This window comes from Rhinopithecus roxellana, chromosome 12, assembly GCF_007565055.1.
Source record: "Rhinopithecus roxellana isolate Shanxi Qingling chromosome 12, ASM756505v1, whole genome shotgun sequence".
Taxonomy (NCBI): Eukaryota; Metazoa; Chordata; class Mammalia; order Primates; family Cercopithecidae; genus Rhinopithecus; species Rhinopithecus roxellana.
The window spans coordinates 4,602,859-4,627,042 of record NC_044560.1 but is presented as its reverse complement, the minus strand read 5'-3'; the positions used below and the strand labels follow the sequence as shown (position 1 = coordinate 4,627,042).

At 41.0% G+C, this 24,184-nt stretch overlaps 1 protein-coding gene across 7 annotated transcripts in view; it reads left to right on the top strand.

Moving 5' to 3' along the window:
• Nucleotides 1-24,184, top strand: part of KIF1B (kinesin family member 1B) — a 180,382-nt gene that overhangs the window by 90,307 nt on the left and 65,891 nt on the right. For 5 of the 7 annotated variants that reach the window (XM_030912835.1, XM_030912838.1, XM_030912836.1 and 2 more), the window contains 3 exons: nucleotides 813-896; nucleotides 1,433-1,613; nucleotides 1,735-1,807. In XM_030912835.1, coding sequence (XP_030768695.1) covers nucleotides 813-896; nucleotides 1,433-1,613; nucleotides 1,735-1,807 — 338 coding nt within the window. Of the gene's footprint in view, nucleotides 1-812; nucleotides 897-1,432; nucleotides 1,614-1,734; nucleotides 1,808-7,856; nucleotides 11,452-24,184 lie in introns of those variants that run through there. The other 2 variants (XM_030912839.1, XM_030912840.1) reach the window with 2 other exon arrangements.

Sequence of the window (24,184 nt, the reverse complement as noted above, 5' to 3'; positions counted from 1 at the left end):
GAGCATTCCTGGCTGCAGCTTCAGCAACAACCTTTTCATTTTATATCAGGAGAAATCCTTAAGACTTGGTATTCTCTGTCTATCAGTAATTCTTTCTTATACAATCTAATTCTGAAAAATGGAGAGACATAGGCTGCTTATGAATGCAGAGATGGACAAGGCTACTTTACATGAAAATAGCTTGGACAAAAGAAGCCCTTTTGTTACTGCCAAGAACTGAGAAGGACATAGGCAATTAGGCTTGGTCTGGAATGTTAATTATTTAATAGAAAAGTAAGAAAATAGCAAATATCCTGGATAATAGGAGATTTGAAGGACATTAAGTCTTAACCCAGCAGAATTTATTTTTATCTAAAAGGGAAGAAAAACTCAGTCTTGATTTTTGCCTGGGTTATTAACAAAACAACAATTTAATGATATTTTTGTGTTATATAATTCACTCATTCCCTTATCAAAATATTAGCTTTTCAATCTTTAGTTTCTGGATATTACCTATGTCTCATCCTTACAATTTCTGATAGTCTTGAATTTTATTGACTGAACTGTCAGAGATCACTGAAACTAGTATTTCCTATCATCTTCTTAGGTTTATCAAATAGAGTTAAATGTTCCTGTGTTAGCCATAGCCCTAGAGAGCCTCTTCCATTGGAACTGGTTCTGGTACCCCAAAATGAACTACTGTGTAGACAACTTCAGCCACTTGATTGATTGCAGGGATTTATTCTACTTACCACAAATCCTGATAAGCAACTGCTTTCCATTATTTGATTCCAGTGGTTTGTGATGATAACATTAGTTTGTGTTCCTCTTAGTTATCGTGACCTTAGAGCCCTGTGAGCGCTCAGAAACCTACGTAAATGGCAAGAGGGTGTCCCAGCCTGTTCAGCTGCGCTCAGGTGAGACTGGGAGAGTTTTGCCGTCTTCAGCAACGTGCACATGGTTTCTGTGACCACTCTAATTTTTGGCTGTTTAAAGGATAAAGTAATAGTCAGCATTAGGATTTTTGTTCTTGTAAAAACAACAGCTCTGAAAGCTGTCTTTTCACATTAGGGAGGGGTGAGGTTATTAAATATATACTATATATTTAAAAAATTATTTCTTGGCCGGGCACGGTGGCTCAAGCCTGTAATCCCAGCACTTTGGGAGGCCGAGACGGGCGGATCACGAGGTCAGGAGATCGAGACCATCCTGGCTAACACGGTGAAACCCTGTCTCTACTAAAAATACAAAAACTAGCCAGGTGAGGTGGCGGGCGCCTGTAGTCCCAGCTACTCGGGAGGCTGAGGCAGGAGAATGGCGTAAACCCAGGAGGCGGAGCTTGCAGTGAGCTGAGATCTGGCCACTGCACTGCAGCCTGGGTGACAGAGCAAGACTCTGTCTCAAAAAAAAAAAAAAAATTATTTCTTAACCCTATTTTTCTGTTTTGTGCTAGGAAACCGTATCATCATGGGTAAAAACCATGTTTTCCGCTTTAACCACCCGGAACAAGCACGAGCCGAGCGAGAGAAGACTCCTTCTGCTGAGACCCCATCTGAGCCTGTGGACTGGACATTTGCCCAGAGAGAGCTTCTGGAAAAACAAGGAATTGATATGAAACAAGAGATGGAGAAAAGGTAATGCACAGTTACGCAGCCCACATGACTGTTTCTTCTTTTAAACACATAATATTATTAGCATTCTTGAATTTTTTTTTTTTTTTTTTTTTTTTTTTTTTTTTTTTTTTTTTACTTCTAGGCTACAGGAAATGGAGATCTTATACAAAAAGGAGAAGGAAGAAGCAGATCTTCTTTTGGAGCAGCAGAGACTGGTAGGAGTCCTGAATCTGCTAAACTGTTGGGAAAAGGGCAGCTTGTTCCCATACTTTCCCTGTTCCGCAGAGCAGCACTCACCCAAATTGCTTCTCTCAAGGATACCAAGCACTATTCTTTGATTTCCTTAATGGAGAATGAACTTGAATGTCCCGGTAGCCTTAGCCTGAAAAAATAGTCCATAGAGGTACTCTTTTGGGCTTTTTATGTCTTAAAGCCAAATCTTTCTATTACAACCAAGTGCTTTTTAAGGAAATAGAACTTTTCTGGTAGCCTTTGCCTCTTGATAGTGGTTTTGGAATTTGCATCAGTGGTGGTTCTTTAAACGATAATAACTCTGAATATTGAATTTGGTGGGAGTTTGCCTTGGTTTTGTTTCTGATCACTTGATAGTACTAATTCTCTGCTCTTGGGCTGACTTTGGGATTGTTCTTATGCTGGGCAGATTTTTTTTTTTTTTTTAAGTTAAACTGTGTCTAAAAGTGTTGCTGCACAGTTGCATGTGTTACTCCTTTCCTGTTCCCCTGCATGGAGTCTGAATTCTCAATCAGGTTCTCAGTGGCATGTGTGGTAGCGGTGGGAGCAGAGGCTGCATACCCAGCCCGAACAGGACAGAAGGGCTGCTTCCTTTGAGGGAAGGAGGATTTGGGTGAGCAGCTGGAAAAAGTCTGTTTAAGGTCCCAGCTATTGATATAATACTAATGGCTTCAGCATTTTATAATGGTAGTTGATTTCCTAGATTTGATAGAAACTGAATCACATGAATAAATAAGTTGATCCATTAGTTAGATTTTCATTTCTAAAGCCAACCAACCAACCAATTTTGGTTAACAAAGCCGTGGTTATAAGAACCTTTTCAGCATTCATTTGATATGTAAGAATAAAGTATAACTAACCTTTGGATACTGTGGATGCAGTTTAGGAAGTTCTCATTTTTTAAGATTCAGTCGTATCTTTCTTTTAAGGTAAGGGGGTATTAGGGAGAAAGTTCAGGCACTGGCTTCTTACCTTAGTATAAAATATAGCAAGTAAACTACAGCCTTGTAGTCATGCTCTGTGCTTTGGAAAAGAAGGGGCTAGTGCTAAGTGGGCCAGAAAAGCGAAGGACTTGAGCAAAAGCAACCTTTTCCAGAGCACCTCAGTTCTCAGGCATGGGCATGGATTAAACCAGTTAGTTATCTTGTAAATTATAGTAAAGCCCTAAAAAGAATGGATTATAAGAATAAATCAAGGGTTTGGGGCAAGATAATAGCAGTGTTACCGACAGAGGCTCTTTAGGAGGCCTTTTTAGCATTAAGTTTTTAATGAAAACGGAAGGGACTAGCTACAATGTGATTAGTGGCTTGAAAGGTTTGTGACACAAGAAGAAGTCTTTTATCTTAATAATGTAGTACATTCTAATAACATGCCTCTGATGGTCTGTGAGAGATCAAATGAGGACAGGTGTAATTAAACTATTATTAACAATAATGCCTTGTATTTGTATAGTGCTTTATAATTTACAGAGCGTTAACATCCATCAATTTGTCTGATCCTCAAAACAACCCTCTTTGTTTATTTATGCATATGTATAAGTAAAATATGTAATGTTACCTCCAGTTTATAGTTGAGGAAACCAAAACTTGGCTGGACGCGGTGGCTCACGCCTGTAATCCCAGCACTTTGGGAAGCCGAGGCAGGTGGATCACCTGAGGTCAGGAGTTTGAGACCAGCCTGGCCAACATAGTGAAACCCATGTCTACTAAAAATACAAAAAAGTAGCTGGGTGTGGTGGCAAGCACCTGTAATCCCACCTACTCAGGAGGCTGAGGCAGGAGTATCGCTTGAACCCAGGAGGTGGAGGTTGCAGTGAGCCAATATTGCGCCATTGCACTCCAGCCTGGGCAATAAGAGCGTAACTCCATCTCAAAAAAAAAAAAAAAAAAAAAAAAAAAAAAATTTAGATACTGATTGACTAAGTCTGGGTTGGGACCTGAGTGTGCATTTCCAACAAGCTCCTAGGTGATGCCAATGCTGCTGATCCTGGGACCTCACTTAGAGGAACTAGGCACGGCAGAATAAGGATGCCTGGTGCTGTCCCTAACCAAGAGTCGGTGTTCATTCTGTGCCCTAAAATAAAGATGGCCACTAAATAAAGAGAAAGTGAATGTCTAAGATGTATTCCGTTTCTAGGGAATGTATATAGCCTGCAGATAATCAGATTCTGGTTGTTGCTTGCTCTGTGTATCTGAAAGCAAGCCAGGATTTCAAGAGCCCCTCCTTAAAGCAAGGAACTTGCTTTCCTCTCAAAGGTCTGTCTCTTCCACTTTCATTTCTTGACTTAAGGGAGAAGCTGATTTCTAACACTTTAGCCTGAAGAATATCTACCAGTAGTAATACTGAATGTTTTTATATATTACCCTGTATTGGTCAATTGACAGATACATTTCTAATGCACCCTGTGAATAAACATTGAGAGAATGCAAAGGAATTACTAATCAGTAAATATTTATTTAATATTTACCATATGCAGTCATTTTTTGCATAATGTCAGCATTAAACAATGGAAATCAGGCTCATGTGTTTTCTATTCTGATAGTTCCCAAATGCCTCACATTGTTAGGGTGCTGAGCGTTTTCTTCAGTTAGTGCTCTAGGATACCCTGGTCCTTTCTCTGCTTGCTTTTTACACTCAGTTTAGGGATCTTCCCTCTTCTTATTTGCATAAGTTCCTTGCAGAGTCTCTTTAGGAGGCCTGCTTTGCATTTGGCATTTAATGAAAGCCAAAGGATCATTTTGTGACATGTGAATTGACCAGACCTCAGTAGCTTTTCCAACTCCTTAATAAATGAATCTAAATATTTTAAAAATTTGGCCGGGCACGGTGGCTCACGCCTGTAATCCCAGCACTTTGGGAGGCCAGGGCTGGCAGATCACTTAAGGTCAGGAGTTTGAGACCGGTCTGACCAACATAGTGAAACCCTGTCTCTACTGAAAGTACAAAAATTAGCAGGGCGTCGTGGCGGGCGCCTGTAATCCCAGCTACTTGGGAGGCTGAGGCAGGAGAATTGCTTGAACCCAGCAGGCTGAGGTTGCAGTGAGCCAAGATCGTGCAACTGCACTCCAGCCTGGGCGATAAAGCTAGACTCAGTCTCAACAAAAAATAATAATAATAATAATGTAAATAAATATAAACATTTCTTTTTTTGACGTGGAGACAGGATTTATATCACATAAACTTTGCATATAGTTTTTAGTATCACCATCAATATGTGACAGGGTGATACATTTGAACTTTAAAGAGGACGTATTCTACACAGTCAAAATGGCAGCATTTTAAAAAGAAAGAAAATGACGGCTGCTAGATTTAACTTGAGTTCTTTTAGATTTACGTAGACTTATTTATATTTTATTTTAGAGTTTAAAGATAACTTTTGTCTCTTAAACATGATATTAAAACAATTCTTAGAATATTTGTCATTTCCTGAATTAGGTAATATTCATTTCATCCTTAAGCAATTTGAAGAGGAAAAGAAAAACATCCAGGAAAAAAGTGATAGTTGTTGGTTATGTGGGAAAGAATCAGAGAGAATTTGTTTATGTTCTGTAAAGTTCAGTTTATACATATTTGCAAAAAATCCTCTTCAGGAGTCAGACATAGTTTTTTCTTTAATATTTATTAATGTCATATTTATCACAAAATTAGCCATTCTGATTTTTAAAACTAAAAATGAAAAAAATTAATGTAGAATCTGTATAAATTTAGCAAGCTTTTGTTGCTAAGTTATCAAACAGGTGGGAGTTATAAATGGACTTAGTACTCATTTGTAGGTCAATAGAAATGATACAAATCAGGGGCAAGGTTTTTAAATTCAGAGGCCAAATTATTATTATTATTATTGTTGAAAGTTACTTTTTCGTTCCTTAGTAAGTGACTATACAGGCAAATCTTTGGTTTTGTCAGGTGTGCTGATGTGTGCCTGCAGTCCCAGCTCAGGCAAGAAAATCACTTGAGCACAAGTGTTTGAGACCTGTTTGGGTCCCTGTCTCAAAAAACAAAGCAAACAAAGAAACAAACAAAAACAACAAACTTTGGTCTAGGAGGCAAGGTACTATTAGTTTCAAGCAAACAAACTCCTCTAGAGATATTTTTGGTAACCACAGTGAGTAAAAGATTCACTATGAAGTAACTATTTTCATGTACTAGGCTGCCCTGAACTACTCATCTATGAGTTGAGGTTTTTTTTTTTTTTTTTTTTTTAAGTGAAAGCATGTTTATTAAGAAAGTAAAGGAATAGGCTGGGTGTGGTGGCTTACCCCTGTAATCCCAGCACTTTGGGAGGCTGAGGCGGGCGGATCACCTGAGGTCAGGAGTTCAAGACCAGCCGGGCCAACATGGTGAAATCCCATTTCTACCAAAAATGCAAAAATTAGGTGGGCGTGGTGGCAGACGCCTGTAGTCCCAGTTACTTGGGAGGCTGAGGCAGGAGAATCACTTGAACCCGGGAGGTGGAGGTTGCAGTAAGCCAAGATTGGGCATTCCAGTCTGGACGACAGAGCAAGATTCTGTCTCAAAAAAAAAAAAAGTAAAGGAATAAAGAATGGCTACTTCATAGGCAGAGCAGCTGAGTATTTTCTTTTCCCAGCAACTTTTATCTCCCGGATAGAAATTCTTTCTAATCCCACTTATTATTTGGAATTCTAAATCCAACATTGCTTTCATAGAGATCTATATTATCAAGATTTGCTTGTATTAGTTAAGAGCTATTGGTTATTATCCAAACAGCCCTTGAAATTACGTTGTTGTGAAGTCAGGCTGCTGTTTTAGGGCTAGGTAAGGTTTTCTGAAAAAGAGGCAATGGTGCAAAGACAGCTGGAAAGACAGAGTTAAAGGTACCTTTTAAAGTGGATCAATTTTATGTAACCAGAGTATAATCTTTGTGTTTTATGTGTTTATTGGAAGAGTTGTCACTTAAAGTGATACTCCTCAAATAGCTAAAAATGTCCTGGGCTTTCTAAATAGAAAATATCTCCAAGTTGTACTTACTAAAATGTGACTGGGGGAATTTTAAATTATATTCAGTGGAAGTATATTTGCCCATCTTAATTTTTGTTCTGGTAATTTATTTCTCAAAATTTTGGAGGTGAAGTATTTATTGATTTGTGTGTGTGAAAAACAAGACAAAACACACCCGCTATGAGGATCCTTTAAAAAAAAAAAAAAAAAAAACTTTCTGGTTATCCAGATAACACACTTTAATTTTACAATTGAAATGGATAAATTTAACATGACAAAAAATAGCAAATCCTCTGCTCATGGAAAGGTGATTTTCAAACCCTCTTGTCTTACAGAAGAAAACGTTTGGTTGACTAAGAACTGACACGGTCTGCTAATAGGGATTCTTAGCATTTTTAACATCATCCCTGTTTGACTGCTTCTTTTTCTACATTCTCATTTTCTAACTTTTCTCTAGGGCTGCTCTTTTTAGTAAAGCTAAACAAAACCTGGCGTCCTACAGCCTTACTAACCTTTGTTAATCCGCCTGCTCGTCACATCTTTGTATGGCATCTGTGCTCACTCATGGGGGAAAGAGATTCTGGAAGAAGCAACAGCAATAACCAAGGCAAATGTGGGGAAGTGTCTGCATGGGTTGTTAGCATGATGTGTGGGGCCTAGGTTTTACTTCATTTTCTTCAGATAGTGAGGTCGTTAAGGCACGCCATTTGAATAATTTTGAATGACCATAGGGTGACAAACTCACCCCTGTTGTCAATTCTCCTAAGAAATTTGGTGACAAATTTCATCACTTAAGCCAGAAAGTGGAAATTTGGATTAGGGACACCAAATAAGCAAATCTTTATATTAGTAGAAATGTACATAAGCATATGTCTTAATAGACTTCCACATTATTGAGGGGTTTTTTGTTTTGTTTTGTTTTTTAGTTTTTTTGGTTTTATTTTTAAATTTGGTTAAGGCTTTTTTGCTTGCTTTTTCTTCAATTTAATTTTCCTTTTTTACATTTTAATTTTGGTTATTTTGGGGCCATTTTTTGATTTTGTTTTTTCAAAGGACGCGGATTCTGATAGCGGGGACGATTCTGACAAGAGGTCGTGTGAAGAGAGCTGGAAACTGATTACTTCTCTGAGAGAAAAACTACCTCCCAGCAAGTTGCAAACCATTGTTAAAAAATGTGGCCTCCCCAGCAGTGGGAAGAAACGTGAACCAATTAAAATGTATCAGATACCCCAAAGAAGGCGCTTGAGTAAAGATTCCAAGTGGGTCACGATCTCAGATCTTAAAATTCAGGCTGTCAAAGAGATCTGCTATGAGGTTGCTCTCAACGACTTCAGGCACAGTCGGCAGGAGATTGAAGCCCTGGCCATTGTCAAGATGAAGGAGCTTTGTGCCATGTATGGCAAGAAAGACCCCAATGAACGGGACTCCTGGAGGGCAGTGGCCAGGGACGTCTGGGATACCGTCGGTGTTGGGGATGAGAAGATCGAAGATGTCATGGCCACTGGGAAAGGCAGCACTGATGTAGATGACCTCAAGGTTCATATAGACAAGCTGGAAGATATTTTGCAAGAAGTCAAAAAGCAAAATAACATGAAAGATGAGGAGATAAAAGTCTTAAGAAATAAAATGCTCAAAATGGAAAAAGTCTTGCCACTGATTGGATCTCAGGAACAGAAAAGCCCAGGAAACCACAAAGCAAAGGAGCCTGTTGGTGCTGGTGTTAGTAGCAGCTCTGAGAATAATGTAAGTAAAGGAGACAATGGAGAACTTGCAAAAGAAGAACGTGTTTCCCAGCTGATGAATGGGGATCCAGCTTTTAGACGTGGACGTCTGCGTTGGATGAGGCAAGAGCAAATTCGGTTTAAGAACTTGCAACAGCAGGAGATAACAAAGCAGCTTCGTCGGCAGAATGTACCTCATAGGTTCATCCCTCCTGAGAACCGGAAGCCCCGCTTCCCCTTTAAGAGCAACCCTAAACACAGAAACTCTTGGAGTCCTGGGACACATATCATCATAACAGAAGATGAGGTTATAGAGCTTAGGATTCCAAAAGACGATGAAGCAAGGAAAGGGAATAAAGAAGAGAGCCAAGAAAAAGGGGGTAAAGGAGCTTTTAAGGATCCCCAGTTTCCATGGGGCTCTCAAGGAATGAGAAGTCAAGATCATATCCAAGTTAGCAAGCAGCACATTAATAATCAGCAACAGCCACCTCAACTACGTTGGAGAAGCAATTCTCTGAATAATGGCCAGCCGAAAAGTACGCGCTGCCAGGCATCTGCCTCTGCGGAGTCATTAAACTCCCACAGTGGTCACCCCACTGCTGATGTGCAGACTTTCCAGGCAAAGCGCCATATTCATCAACACCGTCAGTCTTACTGTAATTATAACACTGGAGGTCAGTTAGAGGGCAGTGCGGCCACTTCCTGTCAGAGGCAGACTGACAAACCCAGCCACTGTAGCCAGTTTGTGACACCTCCGCGGATGAGGAGACAGTTCTCAGCACCCAATCTCAAAGCTGGTCGAGAAACCACAGTATAAATCAGTTACTGGTCAAACTTGAAATCGTGGTGGAAGAAACAGACAGTGTTAGCTCATGATTTGATTTGGTTCTACCTTTGGCCTTGAGTTCTTATTATTTACATTATAAATATTAACTGGTTTTATATTGTTAAGACAAAACACTGGTAAAAGTTTCAACACCTCCCTTTTGCTTGTATACCATAAATGGGCAGTTTTTGAAATTTTGGATAAAGCATCAAGAACTCCTTTTTCTGAAACGTTCCTCCTTTTTAGTGCCTAATTAATATACTTACTTACACAGACTTGTCCCATCTTGATGTAAGTTTGTTATGTTTTTATAATGCCTATAAATCTGACATCCAGAAAGACCTGCCTCTTAGTTTATGCAGACATTCAAAAGGAGAATTTGATAAGCAGAATTAAATGTCTGTTATTCTTCATAAATGTTAGAAATTGGTTTAAAAATAATAACACGCAACTGGGTGGGCACAGCTTTGGATTTCTCATCCAAGTCTGTTCCCTTTTTAAAATATAATTAGAATTTTTATAAGCCAAAACTAAAGGTCTTCAAACATATCTTGCCATACATAGCTTTGCATCTTCCACAGAACTTCCACATCTTCTTTTATTCTGTATTTTACAAGAAACTCATACAATGTTTTTTTTTTCTTTTGAATGTGTCAGAATATGTATGAAATTTGTCATACCAGAATCTATAAATTGGCACTGTGTCCGGGATTCTGTTTGTGGTTTGCATTTTGAAGTTCAGTGTGTCATTTGACACACATGCACACAAAGTGAACTATTCACCAAAATCATGCCAACAGAAATACCAGCAAAAAACTTGTATAGTTTGTAAGGAGGTTATTTGGCCTAGAGAGGGAAGAGGTGGGACATGGGGACAAAGCTACAGCATATGGCTCTGTGGTGCTGCTTTTTTCCAATAGTTGATGAAATAGTGAGATAAAAGTTAATTTTGGTTCGGCTTGGAATAAAGGAGATGATACATAATAAACTATTCTTTGGTTAGCAGTAGTAATGCTCGTAGACACTCAAACAAGGAAGGCGAAGTCCTGATGATCGATCATTTATTGTATCAATACCTCATTTTATTTGGTTATGGTCTCAGTTTGCTTCACTGGAGAATCCACTAAGAAAGATGGATTTTAATGGGAAGAAAAGAATTATTTTTCTACATCGTTCCTCATCTCTTGAGTTTGTCAAAAACTTTTCTAAGAGGCAGTGTGAAGAGCCAGAGATGTCTGAAATTGCCTGACTTCATGTTCTGGAAGATTCCTAAGTCACATGAAATCATCTATCAAACACTTGTCTTCCAAATGTTGTGAAAAACTACAGCCAAGATAGCAGTTAGCATTCAAGGAAGCCTTAAAGATTGTGATTATGTTTTTTTTTCCTTTGCGTGTGGGCACTGTGCTTTATTAGAACACATTATTTTTAATCATAGTATTTTTTCTTTGCCTCTAAGAAAATACTTTCTTAATGCACAGAAAGTTGCTTCCAATTAATATTTTTTCCCCTTAAAAAGAGAAGCTTTGAGAGATATTTTTGCTTTCATAGCTAGAACAGTTGAAGTCTTCAACTGAGGTTTTATGGCAGATGAGACATGGGTAAATGATGTCTGTAATGGGTTGACTTACTGAGATGACAATCTCCTGTGCCATTTGGTTTGAATGTACTTGAGAGGCTGCTTCAAATCAGTCACTTCAATGCATTTTGTGTAAACCCGGTTATCCTTTTTTATTCCTCTTTAGACATAAATATGCTAACTATTCCTTTCTAGACACAATTTATTTTCTAAGATTAAAAATAATAATTGCTAGGTTTGGTGGCACACGCCTATAGCCCCAGCTACTTGGGAGGCTGAAGCAGGAGGATCCCTAGAGCCCAGGAATTCTGGGCTGTGGTGCACTATGCCGGTTGGGTGTAAGTTTGGCATCAATATGGTGATCTCCCTGAAGCGGGAAACCACAAACTTGCCTAAGGAGGGGTGAACCCAGCCCAGATTGGAAATGGAGCAGGCCAAAACTCCCAGGCTGATCAGTAATGGGATCTTGCCTATGAATAGCCAGTGCACTGCAGCCTGGGCAACACAGTGAGAACCTGTCTTAAAAAATATATATATATATATTTATTATATTATTCAGGTTCCAACTCTGTAGCAAAAATGGGCTCTCATTTCCCTGACTTGAGATAACATAGGGTAGGTCCATATATTTTCATTTCTTATAGAGGTCTTTTCATGGGAGTGAATGAGTTACTCTCCGCTGGTGATTAGGTAACACTGTACAATGAAGAATTATATAATATATTCATTTACAGCTGTGGATTGTGGTAAGGACTATGTCCACAGTGACATTCCAAAGAATTGGGTTTATATTTGTGCTTCATCTGTTAATCCCAGGTGTCCTCATGTTGCTGAAATATTTAGATAGCTAAAGGATCCCTTAATTTCACAGATGACCAGGAAGAAATTAACCAGGACTTTATTGACTGCTATGTATGTCCCATGATGCATTTCTGAGCAAATGCTTATCCTAGAGAATAACTTTGTATGATTAAAATTGAATCTCTTACTAAATAAGTAACTAGTGCCATGCTTTTGTGAGCTCTTGGTATGGCCCATATTACTTTGTTTAGTGACAGTCTTGCTCTTTCGCCCAGGCTGGAGGGCAGTGGCACAATCTCAGCTCACTGCAACCTCTGCCTGCCGAGTTCAAGCAATTCTCCTGTCTCAGCCTGCTGAGTAGCTAGGACTACAGGCACACACCATCACGCTTGGCCAACTTTTGTATTTTTAGTAGAGATGGGGTTTCACCATGTTGGTCAGGCTGGTCTTGAACTCCTAACCTCAGGTGATCCACCTGCCTCGGCTTCCCAAAGTGCTGAGATTACAGGCGTGAGCCACTGCGCCTGGCCTGTTTTTTAAATGTGATTTTTCTCTAAGCTTAAATACCACAAGGCCAAAGAGAAATGGTCATAATTTAAACCATTATTATATTGTTGAGGTATCCCTAGCTATTATTATAGCAAAGTGGGAAAACGGTTTATGCTATTGAAGTTATGTAATGATCTGACGTTAATGGGAATATAGAGGAGTCCTAATTAATTGGTATAATATCACAAAGCAGAATGGTATTCCTTGGAGAGTTAAAGACATTCTCTTTAGTAAGTCTAAACCACCAAAGGGCATTTTCTTTATTCCTGCTTCTTTTTTTTTTTTTTTTTTTTTTTTTTTTTTTATTGAGACGGAGTCTCGCTCTGTCACCCAGGCTGGAGTGCAGTGGCCGGATCTCAGCTCACTGCAAGCTCCGCCTCCCGGGTTTACGCCATTCTCCTGCCTCAGCCTCCCGAGTAGCTGGGACTACAGGCGCCCGCCACCTCGCCCGGCTAGTTTTTTGTATTTTTAGTGGAGACGGGGTTTCACCATATTAGCCAGGATGGTCTCGATCTCCTGACCTCGTGATCCGCCCGTCTCGGCCTCCCAAAGTGCTGGGATTACAGGCTTGAGCCACCGCGCCCGGCCTATTCCTGCTTCTAATTCCTTCTAGCCCAGTGAATTATTTATCTTTTCACTGGTAATGTGGTGAATGGGAATTGTTTCTTACATTGAAGTGACTTGAAGTGACCTTTCGTGCTTTAGGTGCAGGTTGACGCTGAAAAAAAACAAAACACTGAATTTGTCACACCTATGTCTGCATTAAAGGCTGTTTTACTACGGGAAGTTACATAGACTTCCTGCAGTCAGCTGCTGTGCCCCCAGTGCCTTACTGGTCCTTTGTAGACTCGCCTTAATGATTTGTACAAATGACTGGGAGGAGGGGATGCTGCCTGTGTCCTGGTGAACCTTAATGAAGGAGCTGTCTTAGGTGCAGTGCGAAACAAGCATTTGTTCTGTACTGTTAGAGCCAAAATTGTGATGAGCAATACTGATAATTGTCCAGTTTATGTCATCTTTCCCAGATTTTAAAATCTGTTATAGATATTCTTAGCTTGAACCACTTTTGATTGTGAAATGTATTAGTTGTTGTCCCATTATTACTGTAAAATGAAATTTTGAATCTTCTTGTTAATAAACTGTGGATTTCCCCCCTCAATTTCTTAACAACAACAACAAAATGCTTGAAGATTGTCTTTGAGTGTAAGATCTGCCTTTTCAGAAAGGGAGTGTTAGTTTGTAATGTTATAAAATAAAGACCTCATTCAATAAAAGTTGAAGTCATCTTTTAAGAGTGTGATTTCTCTCTATTTGGAAAGAGGGAAAAGGAAAGCAAGGTAATGCTAACTAAACCTGGTTTTGACTTTTTAATATTTTTACGTGGACTTGATTAGTTTTAAAGCTTTTGCTTTAGCTACTCTTTTCTGTTTAACAAAATTCTGTCCTAAACAAGATCTTTCAGCCCTATTTTATGCCACATTTCACTTACATAAAATCTTTTCTTACAAAAGGTGAATAAGGATATTACTTTCTGATTTGAGTTTAACCATGTTTTCAGTTTTTTCTCTACATACTTTTGGTTTGAAGTTCTTTCAAATGAAATTATTTATTTCCCTTTATATAGGTAGAAACTAAATTTCTAAAAAGTTTTGAGTGACTCTGCAGCTTTTCTTTCTCCTTTAACCTCTGCTTTTCTTCACCCAGAGTATCAGTGGTACATTAGAGAGGAAACAGGACAAAGCAGAATATTTTTCTGGAATGGACCACTGGTCTCAATGAAAATTTGTACCTATTGTTTTTTAATGTTTAGAGGCAACGTAATCATGCATCATGGGGTAGAATACAAAATCCACATGAGTTTTTAATGTGAAATCTGGAACTTCAGAGAATTGTTATGCCTGAATTAGTCTGCTTCCGGCCTCATACCTTTTTCCTTCAGGTACTTTGTATTCCTCTGCTGTTGGAGAAACTGATGGAAAAGTTGCAGTGTTCCTACCGTTTATAGGGTGACACAGAAGATTACAGTGTGATATGTGTAGTGACACTGTGCTGATGAGACTGTGACCACACAGTGCTGCTAGTGGTGAGGAGCTAAGTTAAGTGTTGTCAACAACTGGGGTGTCATCTTGGGTGTGGATATTTTCCTTCTGGCTCCTGCTTGCTAATTATAATCTGCCATTAGGAGCCAAGCCTCTAATGTCTAAAACAGCCTAACCGGAAAACTCAGAATGATGATACTGATTTTACCTTAAATATCACCTTCTCAGAGGTGCCTTTATTGTGCCACCATCCTTTCTCATCGAGAGTACTGCAGTACCCTAACTTGTCTCTTTGCTTCTATTCTTGACCCCTGTAATCCATTGTCCACATAGCAACCAACATAATCTTTTAAAAACATAAATCATATCTTATCAGTGTCCTCAGGGGCTTTCCATTGCATGAAAGAATCTTAGTCTTACTGTAGTCTCCAAGGCGTTACATGTTTTGGCTGCTTACCAACCACTCTTAACACTGTCACTCTCACACCACAGATACTCTGTCTGCCCTTTTGTTCCTTGTATATGCCAAGTTTCTTCCCACCTCTGGGCTCTTGTACTTCTCAAGCCTGGAGCCCATTTCCATCATGCTTACCTCCCCTTCCAGACCTGAGCTCCTGAGCTCTTTCTGCGCAGCCCACCACAAGTTGACTCACTGTTTTAATAATGATGGCCTGTAATTATCTTTTCTTTGTACTTGTTTGTTTCTTCCATGAGAATGTAAACTCACCTAGAATAAATGCCGTATCTGTCTTACTCACTTCGCCAGTCATATAAATCCATTACCTGGAAGAGGGGTTCTCAAACTGTTATGTCAATTAGAATTTGGGGTCTTACGAGAACACAGACTATTGGGCCCACCTCCAGAGTTTCTGATTCACTAGGTCTGGGGTGAGACCTGATAAATTTGCATATCTGATAAATTCCCAGGTGATACTGATGCTGCTGGTCCAGTAACCACCTTTGATAACCAGTGATCTGGAATGGGGGCTTGGTAAGCATTTTCTGTAAAATGCTGGATAGTAAATATTTTAGACTTTGTGGACCATGTGGTCTTTTTTGTGAAATTGTTCAACTCTGTTGTTGTAGTAGGAAAGCAGCCATAGACAGTATGGAAACGAACAAGGGTGGCTGTGTTCCAGTCAGACTGTGTTTACAGAAACAGCCAGTAGGCTGGATCTAGCCCGAAGGCCCTAGTTTGCCGACCCCGATCTAGAAGGTAGCTACTTCTGATAAATATTTATCTAAAAGATCAGTATGTGACTGTGTATGTGATCTAGAAGACAGATATATGTCAGTTGCTGGGATAAGTGGTAAGTGACAAATGTGTGGTCCCTGGCCTCATAAAGTCCTCGGAGTTGTGGAGGGAGACAGCTGTAATAACCACACCAGTAGTGAGTCAGTACATTTGTGACAAGTGCCATGATGGAAAAATACAAGGTGCTCTGAAAGGGTTTAACGGGTGCCTTTGGGAATGAAAGGTGGCCTCTTATTGCACTTAGCTGACAATGTTTTTGTTTCACTGAGGAAAAAAAGCAATCAGAAGAAAACTCGGTTTTCTTCCTTTGTCTAGTTTTGCCTGCATACCTGTACTGGGCTTTCCCTCCTGTTAGTGGATGAACTGTCCTTGATCCTCTCCTAGCCCAGCCCTTGCTCCCTGCATTCCATACCCTCTCAAGAACTTGTTGAACATTTACCCACTTCTCTTTTACGTCATCAGTTTCTCTCCTGGATTATTGCTGCCAGCAGGCAAACATGTCACCAGTTGGAAAAGTTTTCTGTACTTGTTAACTTCCCACTTACCCACCTGCCATTCTTTTTTTTTTTTCTTTTTTCTTTTTTTTTTTTTTTTTTTTGAGATAGAGTCTCACTCTGTCACCCAGGCTGGATTGCAGTGGCACAATCTCAGCTCACTGTAACCTCCACCTTCCAGGTTCAAGTGATTCTCCTGCCTCCTGAGTAGCTGGGACTACAGGTGAACGCCACCACACCTAGCTCATTTTAGTATTTTTAGTAGAGACAGGCAGGGTCTCACCAAGTTGGCCACGCTGGTCTTGAACTCCTGATCTTAGGTGATCCACCCATCTCAGCCTCCCAAAGTGCTGGGATTACAGGTGTGAGCCACTGCACCTGGCCCCATTTTTTCTTTTCATTATTTCCTGTCCTCATTCTTACTGGAACTCATCTAGTCAGACTCTTGTTCTCCCCTCACAACCAAAGCTGCTCTTATCAGGGTCATGAAAGCTCTTCTTGATGACAGATTTAGTGCATTTTCTCAGTCCTTCTCTTACTGAATGTCTCTGGCATTTGACACAGTTGCCTACTCTTCATGAGACACTTTCTTCTCTTGGCTTCTTCTTTTCCTTGGACCTTTCTAGCTGCTCCATCATGGTCTCTGGCCACAGACCTTGGCTATTTCTGTATGTTTCTCTGTTCCCCCTTCCATTTTTGTACTGATGATGAAGATAATGAGAACTGGTATATTGAGCATGTATTACGTGTATTAATACACATAAACCTTTTACATGTATTGACTCATTGAGTCCTCACAACACCCCTCTTCTGTGAGGTAGGTATTGCTTATTCCCTTTTCACATACTTTCCCAGTGTAACACGGCTACGCAGCGGGGGAGCCAGAGCCAGTCCCAGGGAGTCATTCTGTCTGCAAACCTCTGCCCCACCTCGCCTTCTGATTTTCAGGAGTCCTGTCTCCAGCCTGGGCCCCTGCCCTGAGCTCTAGATTCTGACATGCAACTACTACCTGACATCCAAATCACTGGCAGGCAGTCACCTTGCATTTGAACCATTTGAACTGGAGCAGCTAGCTTAAGCCAGAAATCCAAGTCATCTTTAGTTTCTGTTTTTCTTCACATCTCATGATCAGATCATCAGTAGATCCTGTTTGCTCTCCCTGTAAAACATATTCTGACTCCATCTCTTTTCACCACCTTTGCTGTTGATACCCTGGTCCAAGCCACCACAATGCTGGGCAGTGCTGTGACAGCCTCGTGACCATTCTTCTTATTTCCATAGTTCCTCCTAAGTCCCACAGAGAATAATGTTTTTAAAACATATCCCAGCTGTAAACCACCCAGCAGTTTCCATTAGAATATATCGCCAGACCTTACCATGGTCTGTAAGGCCATCCATACCCCATTTGCTACCTGATTACATCCGCTGCATCTCTTACCCTTCTCCGTACTCTGCCATTCCATCCACACAAGTTTTCTTGCTTTTCCTGAAGTACATGGTGCCCCTTTCCATTTCAGGACCTTGGCACTTGCTGTTATTATTACTTTGAGTAGAATAACCCCTGCCAAAGACCTCTACATGCTTGCTTAACCCTTCCCAGACCACTCAGTCTAGAAGTCTGTCTCCCATTCTTCTCCCTGGTAGTCTCTAACCCTACCTTTATCTTTCTTCATACTAGTACTCTCCACTAAAATCAGCGTATATTTTGTTTACTGTTTATCATCCCTATCTCCCTTGTCAGTGGAACCCTGTCTTATTGACCACTAGCATCTGGCACATAGTAGGAGCACAAAAGGTATTTGCTGAGTGGATGGATGGATAATGTTTTAAAAAACATGCTCTGGATTGTCTGGGCTCAAGTTCCATTTTTAGCATTTGCTTAACCTCTTTCTCTTTAACATGAAGCTGACTATATAATACCATCTTTATTTTGTTTTTTTGTTTTTTGGTTTTTTATTGAGACACAGAGTCTTGCTCTGTTGCCTAGGCTGGAGTGCAGTGGCACGATCTCGGTTCACTGCAACCTCTGCTGCCCGGGTTCAAGCAATTCTTGTAGCTCATCCTCCCAAGTAGCTGAGACTACAGGCATATGCCACCACGCCCTGCTAATTTTTTTTTGTATTTTTAGTAGAGATGAGTTTTCCCATGTTGGCCAGACTGGTCTCGAATTTCTAACCTCAGGTGATCCGCCCACCTGGGCCTCCCAAAATTCTGGGATTACAGGCATGAGCCACCATGCCTAGCCTAGTACCATCTTTATAAGGTTATTGGGAAGATTGTAATAATTCACGTTTAACATTAAGAACACTTCCTGATACAAAATAAGCTTAAAAACCAGGGTACATAGGTAGGAGAGAACATACTAGTAGAGAGAACAGCCAGTGCTGTGCCTTTATAAATATGGGGCTTATTTTGAACTAGTTAGAATTTTTTTTTTTTTTTTTTTTTTTTTTTTTTTTTTGACATGGAGTCTCTCTCTGTCGCCCAGGCTGGAGTGCAGTGGCGCGATCTTGGGTCACTACAAGCTCTGCCTCCCAGGTTCACACCATTCTCCTGCCTCAGGCTCCGAAGTAGCTGGGACTACAGGCGCCCACCACCATGCCAGGCTAATTTTTTGTACTTTTAGTAGAGACGGGGTTTCACCTTGTTAGCCAGGATGGTCTCAGTCTCCTGACCTGGTGATCCACCTGCTTTGGCCTCCGAAAGTGTTGGCATTACAGGCGTAAGCCACTGCGCCCAGCCATTAGGATTTCTTATAAACATAAATGCCTACGGAAAAAATTACTTTTATCACCACGCCTGGCTAATTTTTGTATTATTAGTAGAGATGGGGTTTCACCAGTCGGCCAGGCTGGTCTCGAACTCCTCACTCAGGTGATCCACCCGCGTCGGCCTCCCAAAGTGCTGGGATTACAGGCATGAGCCACTGTGCCCAGCCAAAATGTGTTATTTTTTAATGTGCCTTCCATAATTAGTTTTTGTCACAAAATGAACAGAACAATAGTATGTGAATCTCATTAACCATTTGTTGGGGGAAATGGTGATGATACAGTGTCGTTTTTAAAAGCTCATAAGTAGCCTGGTTTGGGGAGGGGGCAATTCAGTAGATGATGTTGATATTTTGACTATCAATTGTGGTCAAAATGCAGTTAAAGTTTTATGTTTGTTTGTTTTTGTTGTTGTTTTTGAGATGGGGTCTCACTCTGTCCTCTAGGCTGGAGTGGAGTGGCACAATCTTGGCTCACTGCAACCTCTACTTCCTGGGCTCAAGTGATCCTCCCACCTTAGCCTCCTGAGTAACTGGGACTACATATGCCCTCCACTATGCCCAGCTAAGTTTTGTGTTTTTAGCAGAGACAGGGTCTCACCATGTTGCCCGGACTGGTCTCAAACTCTTGAGCTCAAGTGATCTACCCGCCTCTGCCTCCCAAAGTGCTGGGATTACAGGCATGTGCCACCACACCTGGCCCAGTTAATGTTTTTAGATTCATAGGGCTATGGGAAATCTCTCATGTTAGTTTTGGTTACTAAAGCACGGCCACAGCTATTAGGGAAGGTCATCCTCATTCCTTAACTGTCAGAGTCTGAGAATATTGTGTTCATTGGTAGTTTGGCCAGCCTGTCCACTTATTCTTGAAGAAATCCTCAAGATAAAGTATTAACATTTTTTTCTACGTGATGATTTTTAGGTAAAACAGCGGCATTTCTGTTTTTGCTAAAATAATTCCGTGTAATGTATAGTTTTTCCCCTACTCCCCAGCTTTTTGAGACATTTCAAACAGAGAAGCTGAAATAAATACTATAATGAACTTTTGTATACCTTTCCTGAATTATGTGAAAATTATAGATATCATGACAGTTTACCCCAAATACTTCCATGCTTATCTCCTAAAATCAAGAATTTTTTTTTTTTTTTTTTTTTTTTTGACAGAGTCTTGCTCTGTCACCCAGGCTGGAGTGCAATGGCGCAATCTCAGCTCACTGCAAACTACGCCTCCCAGGTTCAAGTGATTCTCCCACCACAGCCTCCCAAGTAGCTAGGACTACAGGCACTTGCTATCATGCCCAGCTAATTTTGTATTTTTAGTAGAGACGGGGTTTCACCATGTTGGCCAGACTGGTCTTGAACTCCTGGCCTCAGATGATCCGCCTGCCTCGGCCTCCCAAAGTGCTGGGATTACAGGCATGAGCCACCGTGCCCAGCCAGGAATATTCTCCTAATACTATCCCATCTAGGAAATTGAATACAGATCCAATATTGATTCAATATTATATCATGTACAGTCCATTTTCAGATTTCCCTAATTATCTCAAAAATTAGGAGAGTGTTTTAATCCAAGATCCAGTCAAGGTTTATATATTTCATTTGGTTATGATTTTTAAAATTTTTCATAATACTGGTATTTTTGAATTGTCTAGGTCACATTCTGATTTGTCTGATTATTTCCTCAATATTAGATTCAAGTTAAACCTTTTTGTTAAGAATGCTATAAAGGGGCCAGGTGCGGTGGCCCACGCCTCTAATCTCGGCACTTTGGGAGGCCGAGACAGGCAGTCACGTGAGGTCAGGAGTTCGAGACCAGCCTGGCCAAATGGTGAAACCCCCTCTCTATTAAAAATATAAAATTTAGCTGGGCATGGTAGTGCACACCTGTAGTCCCAGCTACTTGGGAGGCTGAGGCAAGAGAATTGCTTGAACCTGAGAGGCAGAGGTTATAGTGAACTGAGATTGTGCCACTACACTCCAGCCTGGGTGACACAGCAAAACTCCATCTCAAAAAAAAAAAAAAAAAAGGAATGCTATAAATATAAAGGGGCCAGGCACGCTGGCTCACTCTTGTAGCCCCAGCTACTTGGGAGGCTGAGGCAGGAGGATCACTTGAGCCTGATAGGTCTAGGTTATAGTGCGCTATGATGGTACCATTGCACACCAGTCTGGGTGACAGAGGGAGACCTTGTCTCCAAAAAAAAAAAGGAAAAAGATAGCTATAATGGTGATGTTGTGTACTTCCCATTGCATCACATCAGTAGACATAAAATGTCAATTTGGTCTGTTATCGATAATGTTAAAGTTTGGTAAATTTGGTTCATGTGATGTTTCCCAGCTCTCTCCATTGTAAATATTTCATTTCTCTTCTTACTGATAGATATCTAGGCATGGACTTTGGATCGTATGCATATTCTGTTTCCCATGCATCTTTTACTCAATTATTTTAGCTTTTTGTTGTTTGTTGTTGTTGTTGTTGTTTTTAAGGTGGGATCTCTTGCTCTGTAGCCCAGGCTGGAGTACAGTGGCATGATCTCAGCTCACTGCACCCTCTGCCTCCCGGGCTCAAGTGATCCTCCTACCTCAGCCCCTCTAGTAGCTGGGACTACAGGTGTGTGCCATCACACCTGGATAATTTTGGTATTCTTTTGTAGATGTGGGGTTTGGCCGTGTTGTCCAGGCCAGTCTGAAACTCCTGGACTCAAGCAGTTTGCCTGCCTCAGCCTCCCAAAGTGCTGGGATTATAGGCATTGAGTCACTGTGCTTGGCCTATTTTAGTGTTTATTAATGATCCTTGCTTGATTCAGTTGTTACTTCTGGGGTTGCAATATGGCAATTTTCCAATTGTCATTTCTTCTGCATTTATTAGCCACCCCCTTTTTTTTTTTTTTTTTTGGTTTTTGTTTTTCAGATGGGATCTTGCTATGCTGCCCAGGCTGGAGTGGCTATTCACAGACCTGATCATAGCACACTGCAGTCTTCAACTCCTGGGCTCCAGGGATCCCAGGGGCTGGACATGGTGGCTCACACCTGTAATCCCAGCACTTTGGGAGGCCAGTAACTGCCTCAGCCTCAGCCTCTTGAGTAGCTGAAATGAACAGGTGCATGTCCCATGCCTGGTAATTAGCTAGCTTTTAAAACATTTTTATTTAAAGAAGAGTTTCCCCTTTTTCTCTCCTTCTTTCAGTATCACCATGGAGTCACGAATTCTTTCTATATTCAATGTACTATGTTATTTTTCTGTTGATTTATTGGCCAGTGGGATCCTGTGTCCATCTGAAATGGCCCTAGTGTTTGAGTTCTTCTGTCCTTTCTGACACAAAATATTTCAGACTCACCTGGTATTTTCCTTGCTTTAGACCTGGAAACAGCTATTTTTTTCAAGGAGCCCTGGTTCCTTTTAGTGGCCGTGGCATTTAGAAACCAAGATCTAGGTGCTAAGAATGCTTAAAAAAATAACCTTTAAAAAAAATTGCCTGAGGCCAGGCGCAGTGGCTCACACCTGTAATCCCAGCACCTTGGGAGGCCGAGGCGGGTGGATCACAAGGTCAGGAGTTTGAGACCAGCCTGGCCAACATAGTGAAACCCTGCCGCTACTAAAAATACAAAAAATTAGCTCGGCATGGTGGCGCACACCTGTAGTCCTAGCTACTCGGGAGGCTGAGGCAGGAGAATCGCTTGAATCGCTTGAACCTGGGAGGGGGAGGTTGTGGTGAGCCGAGATCACATCACTGCACTCCAACCTGGGTGACAGAGCGAGACTCCATCTCAAAAAAAAAAAAAAATTGCCTGACATTTTGATATTGTATTATCATGTCAGAGGGCTTTCACGTGTTTTTAAAATGGTTCATCTCTTGGTCCTTCCTCTAGTACTGTGTGGGTAGGCAAGTCAAATGCTAAAATCTTCATTTAAAGATGAAGAAAGTGAGGGTTAGAGTGGATTTAACTTTCTCAGAATTATAAGGTTAGTAAGAACAAGTGCCAGGACCCCAAACCCAAGCCTTTTACCTGTTTAATTTTTTGTTTCTTTTTTCTTTTTTTTCATAACATGTAGTCTCCTAAAAAGTGTGTTTAGATATCTAATAAAGCTACGTAGTTGGCTGGTGGTCTTGGTCACTGCCTGCCCATCTAAAGAGAACACTTCCTTTGTGAGAATAACTGACAAATGACCAGAACCATAGAGGATATATGCATCCTTGTGAGCATTGCTTTGGGAGCTCCTTTTGTAATGGAGTTTGCTGAATGGCTTTCAGCGGTGCTTTGTGATGCATGGAATGTTTGGTATGGGACTTGGAGAGCTGTGTTTGGAAACAGTGGATGGTCATACTTAAACACCCTTTGTCTCATGACAGCCTGTAATTCGGTCACTGCTAGGGAACCAAAAGAAGTAGCAGGGCTGGGTGTGGTGGCTCATGCCTGTAATCCCAGCACTTTGGGAGGCCAATGGTGGGCAGATCACAAGGTCAGGAGTTCGAGATCAGCCTGGCCAACATGGTGAAACCCCGTCTCTACTAAAATACAAAAATACAAAAATTAGTCGGGCGTGGTGGCGGGTGCCTGTAGTCCCAGCTACTGAGGAGCCTGAGGCAAGAGAATCGCTTGAACCCGGGAGGTGGAGGTTGCAGTGAGCCAAGATCATGCCATTGCACTCCAGCCTGGGCAATAGAGTGAGACTCCGTCTCAAAAAAGAAGGACGAAACCCTGGCAGTCCTTCTTAGAATGCTTATGCTTCTGCCGTAATTTAGTGTGTGCTGTTCGAAGGTCTCTTTCTTAACCCTATGTATTTTATTTTCACTAAAGTTCAAGTTTTTCGAATTAACAACCTAAGGAAACTTTTTAGACATTTGTCCCCTATTTCTCTCCCCACCGTGAGAGTTTAATATCTCAGATTTACTACATTATCTGTATACTGTATGTATTTGTACTTCATATATTAAAAGACCAAGATTTTTTTCGTCCTCTCAGAACCAATTTTTGGCCATTTGGGGTGATATTACCCTTACTGAAAAATGCGTGGGGCCGGGTGCGGTGGCTCAAGCCTGTAATCCCAGCACTTTGGGAGGCCGAGATGGGCGGATCACGAGGTCAGGAGATCGAGACCATCCTGGCTAACACTGTGAAACCCCGTCTCTACTAAAAACTACAAAAAACTAGCTGGGCGACGTGGCGGCGCCTGTAGTCCCAGCTACTCGGGAGGCTGAGACAGGAGAATGGCGTGAACTCGGGAGGCGGAGCTTGCAGTGAGCTGAGATCCGGCCACAGCACTCCAGCCTGGGTGACAGAGCGAGACTCCGTCTCAAAAAAAAAAAAAAAAAAAAAAAAGAAAAAAGAAAAATGCGTGGAGTAGATG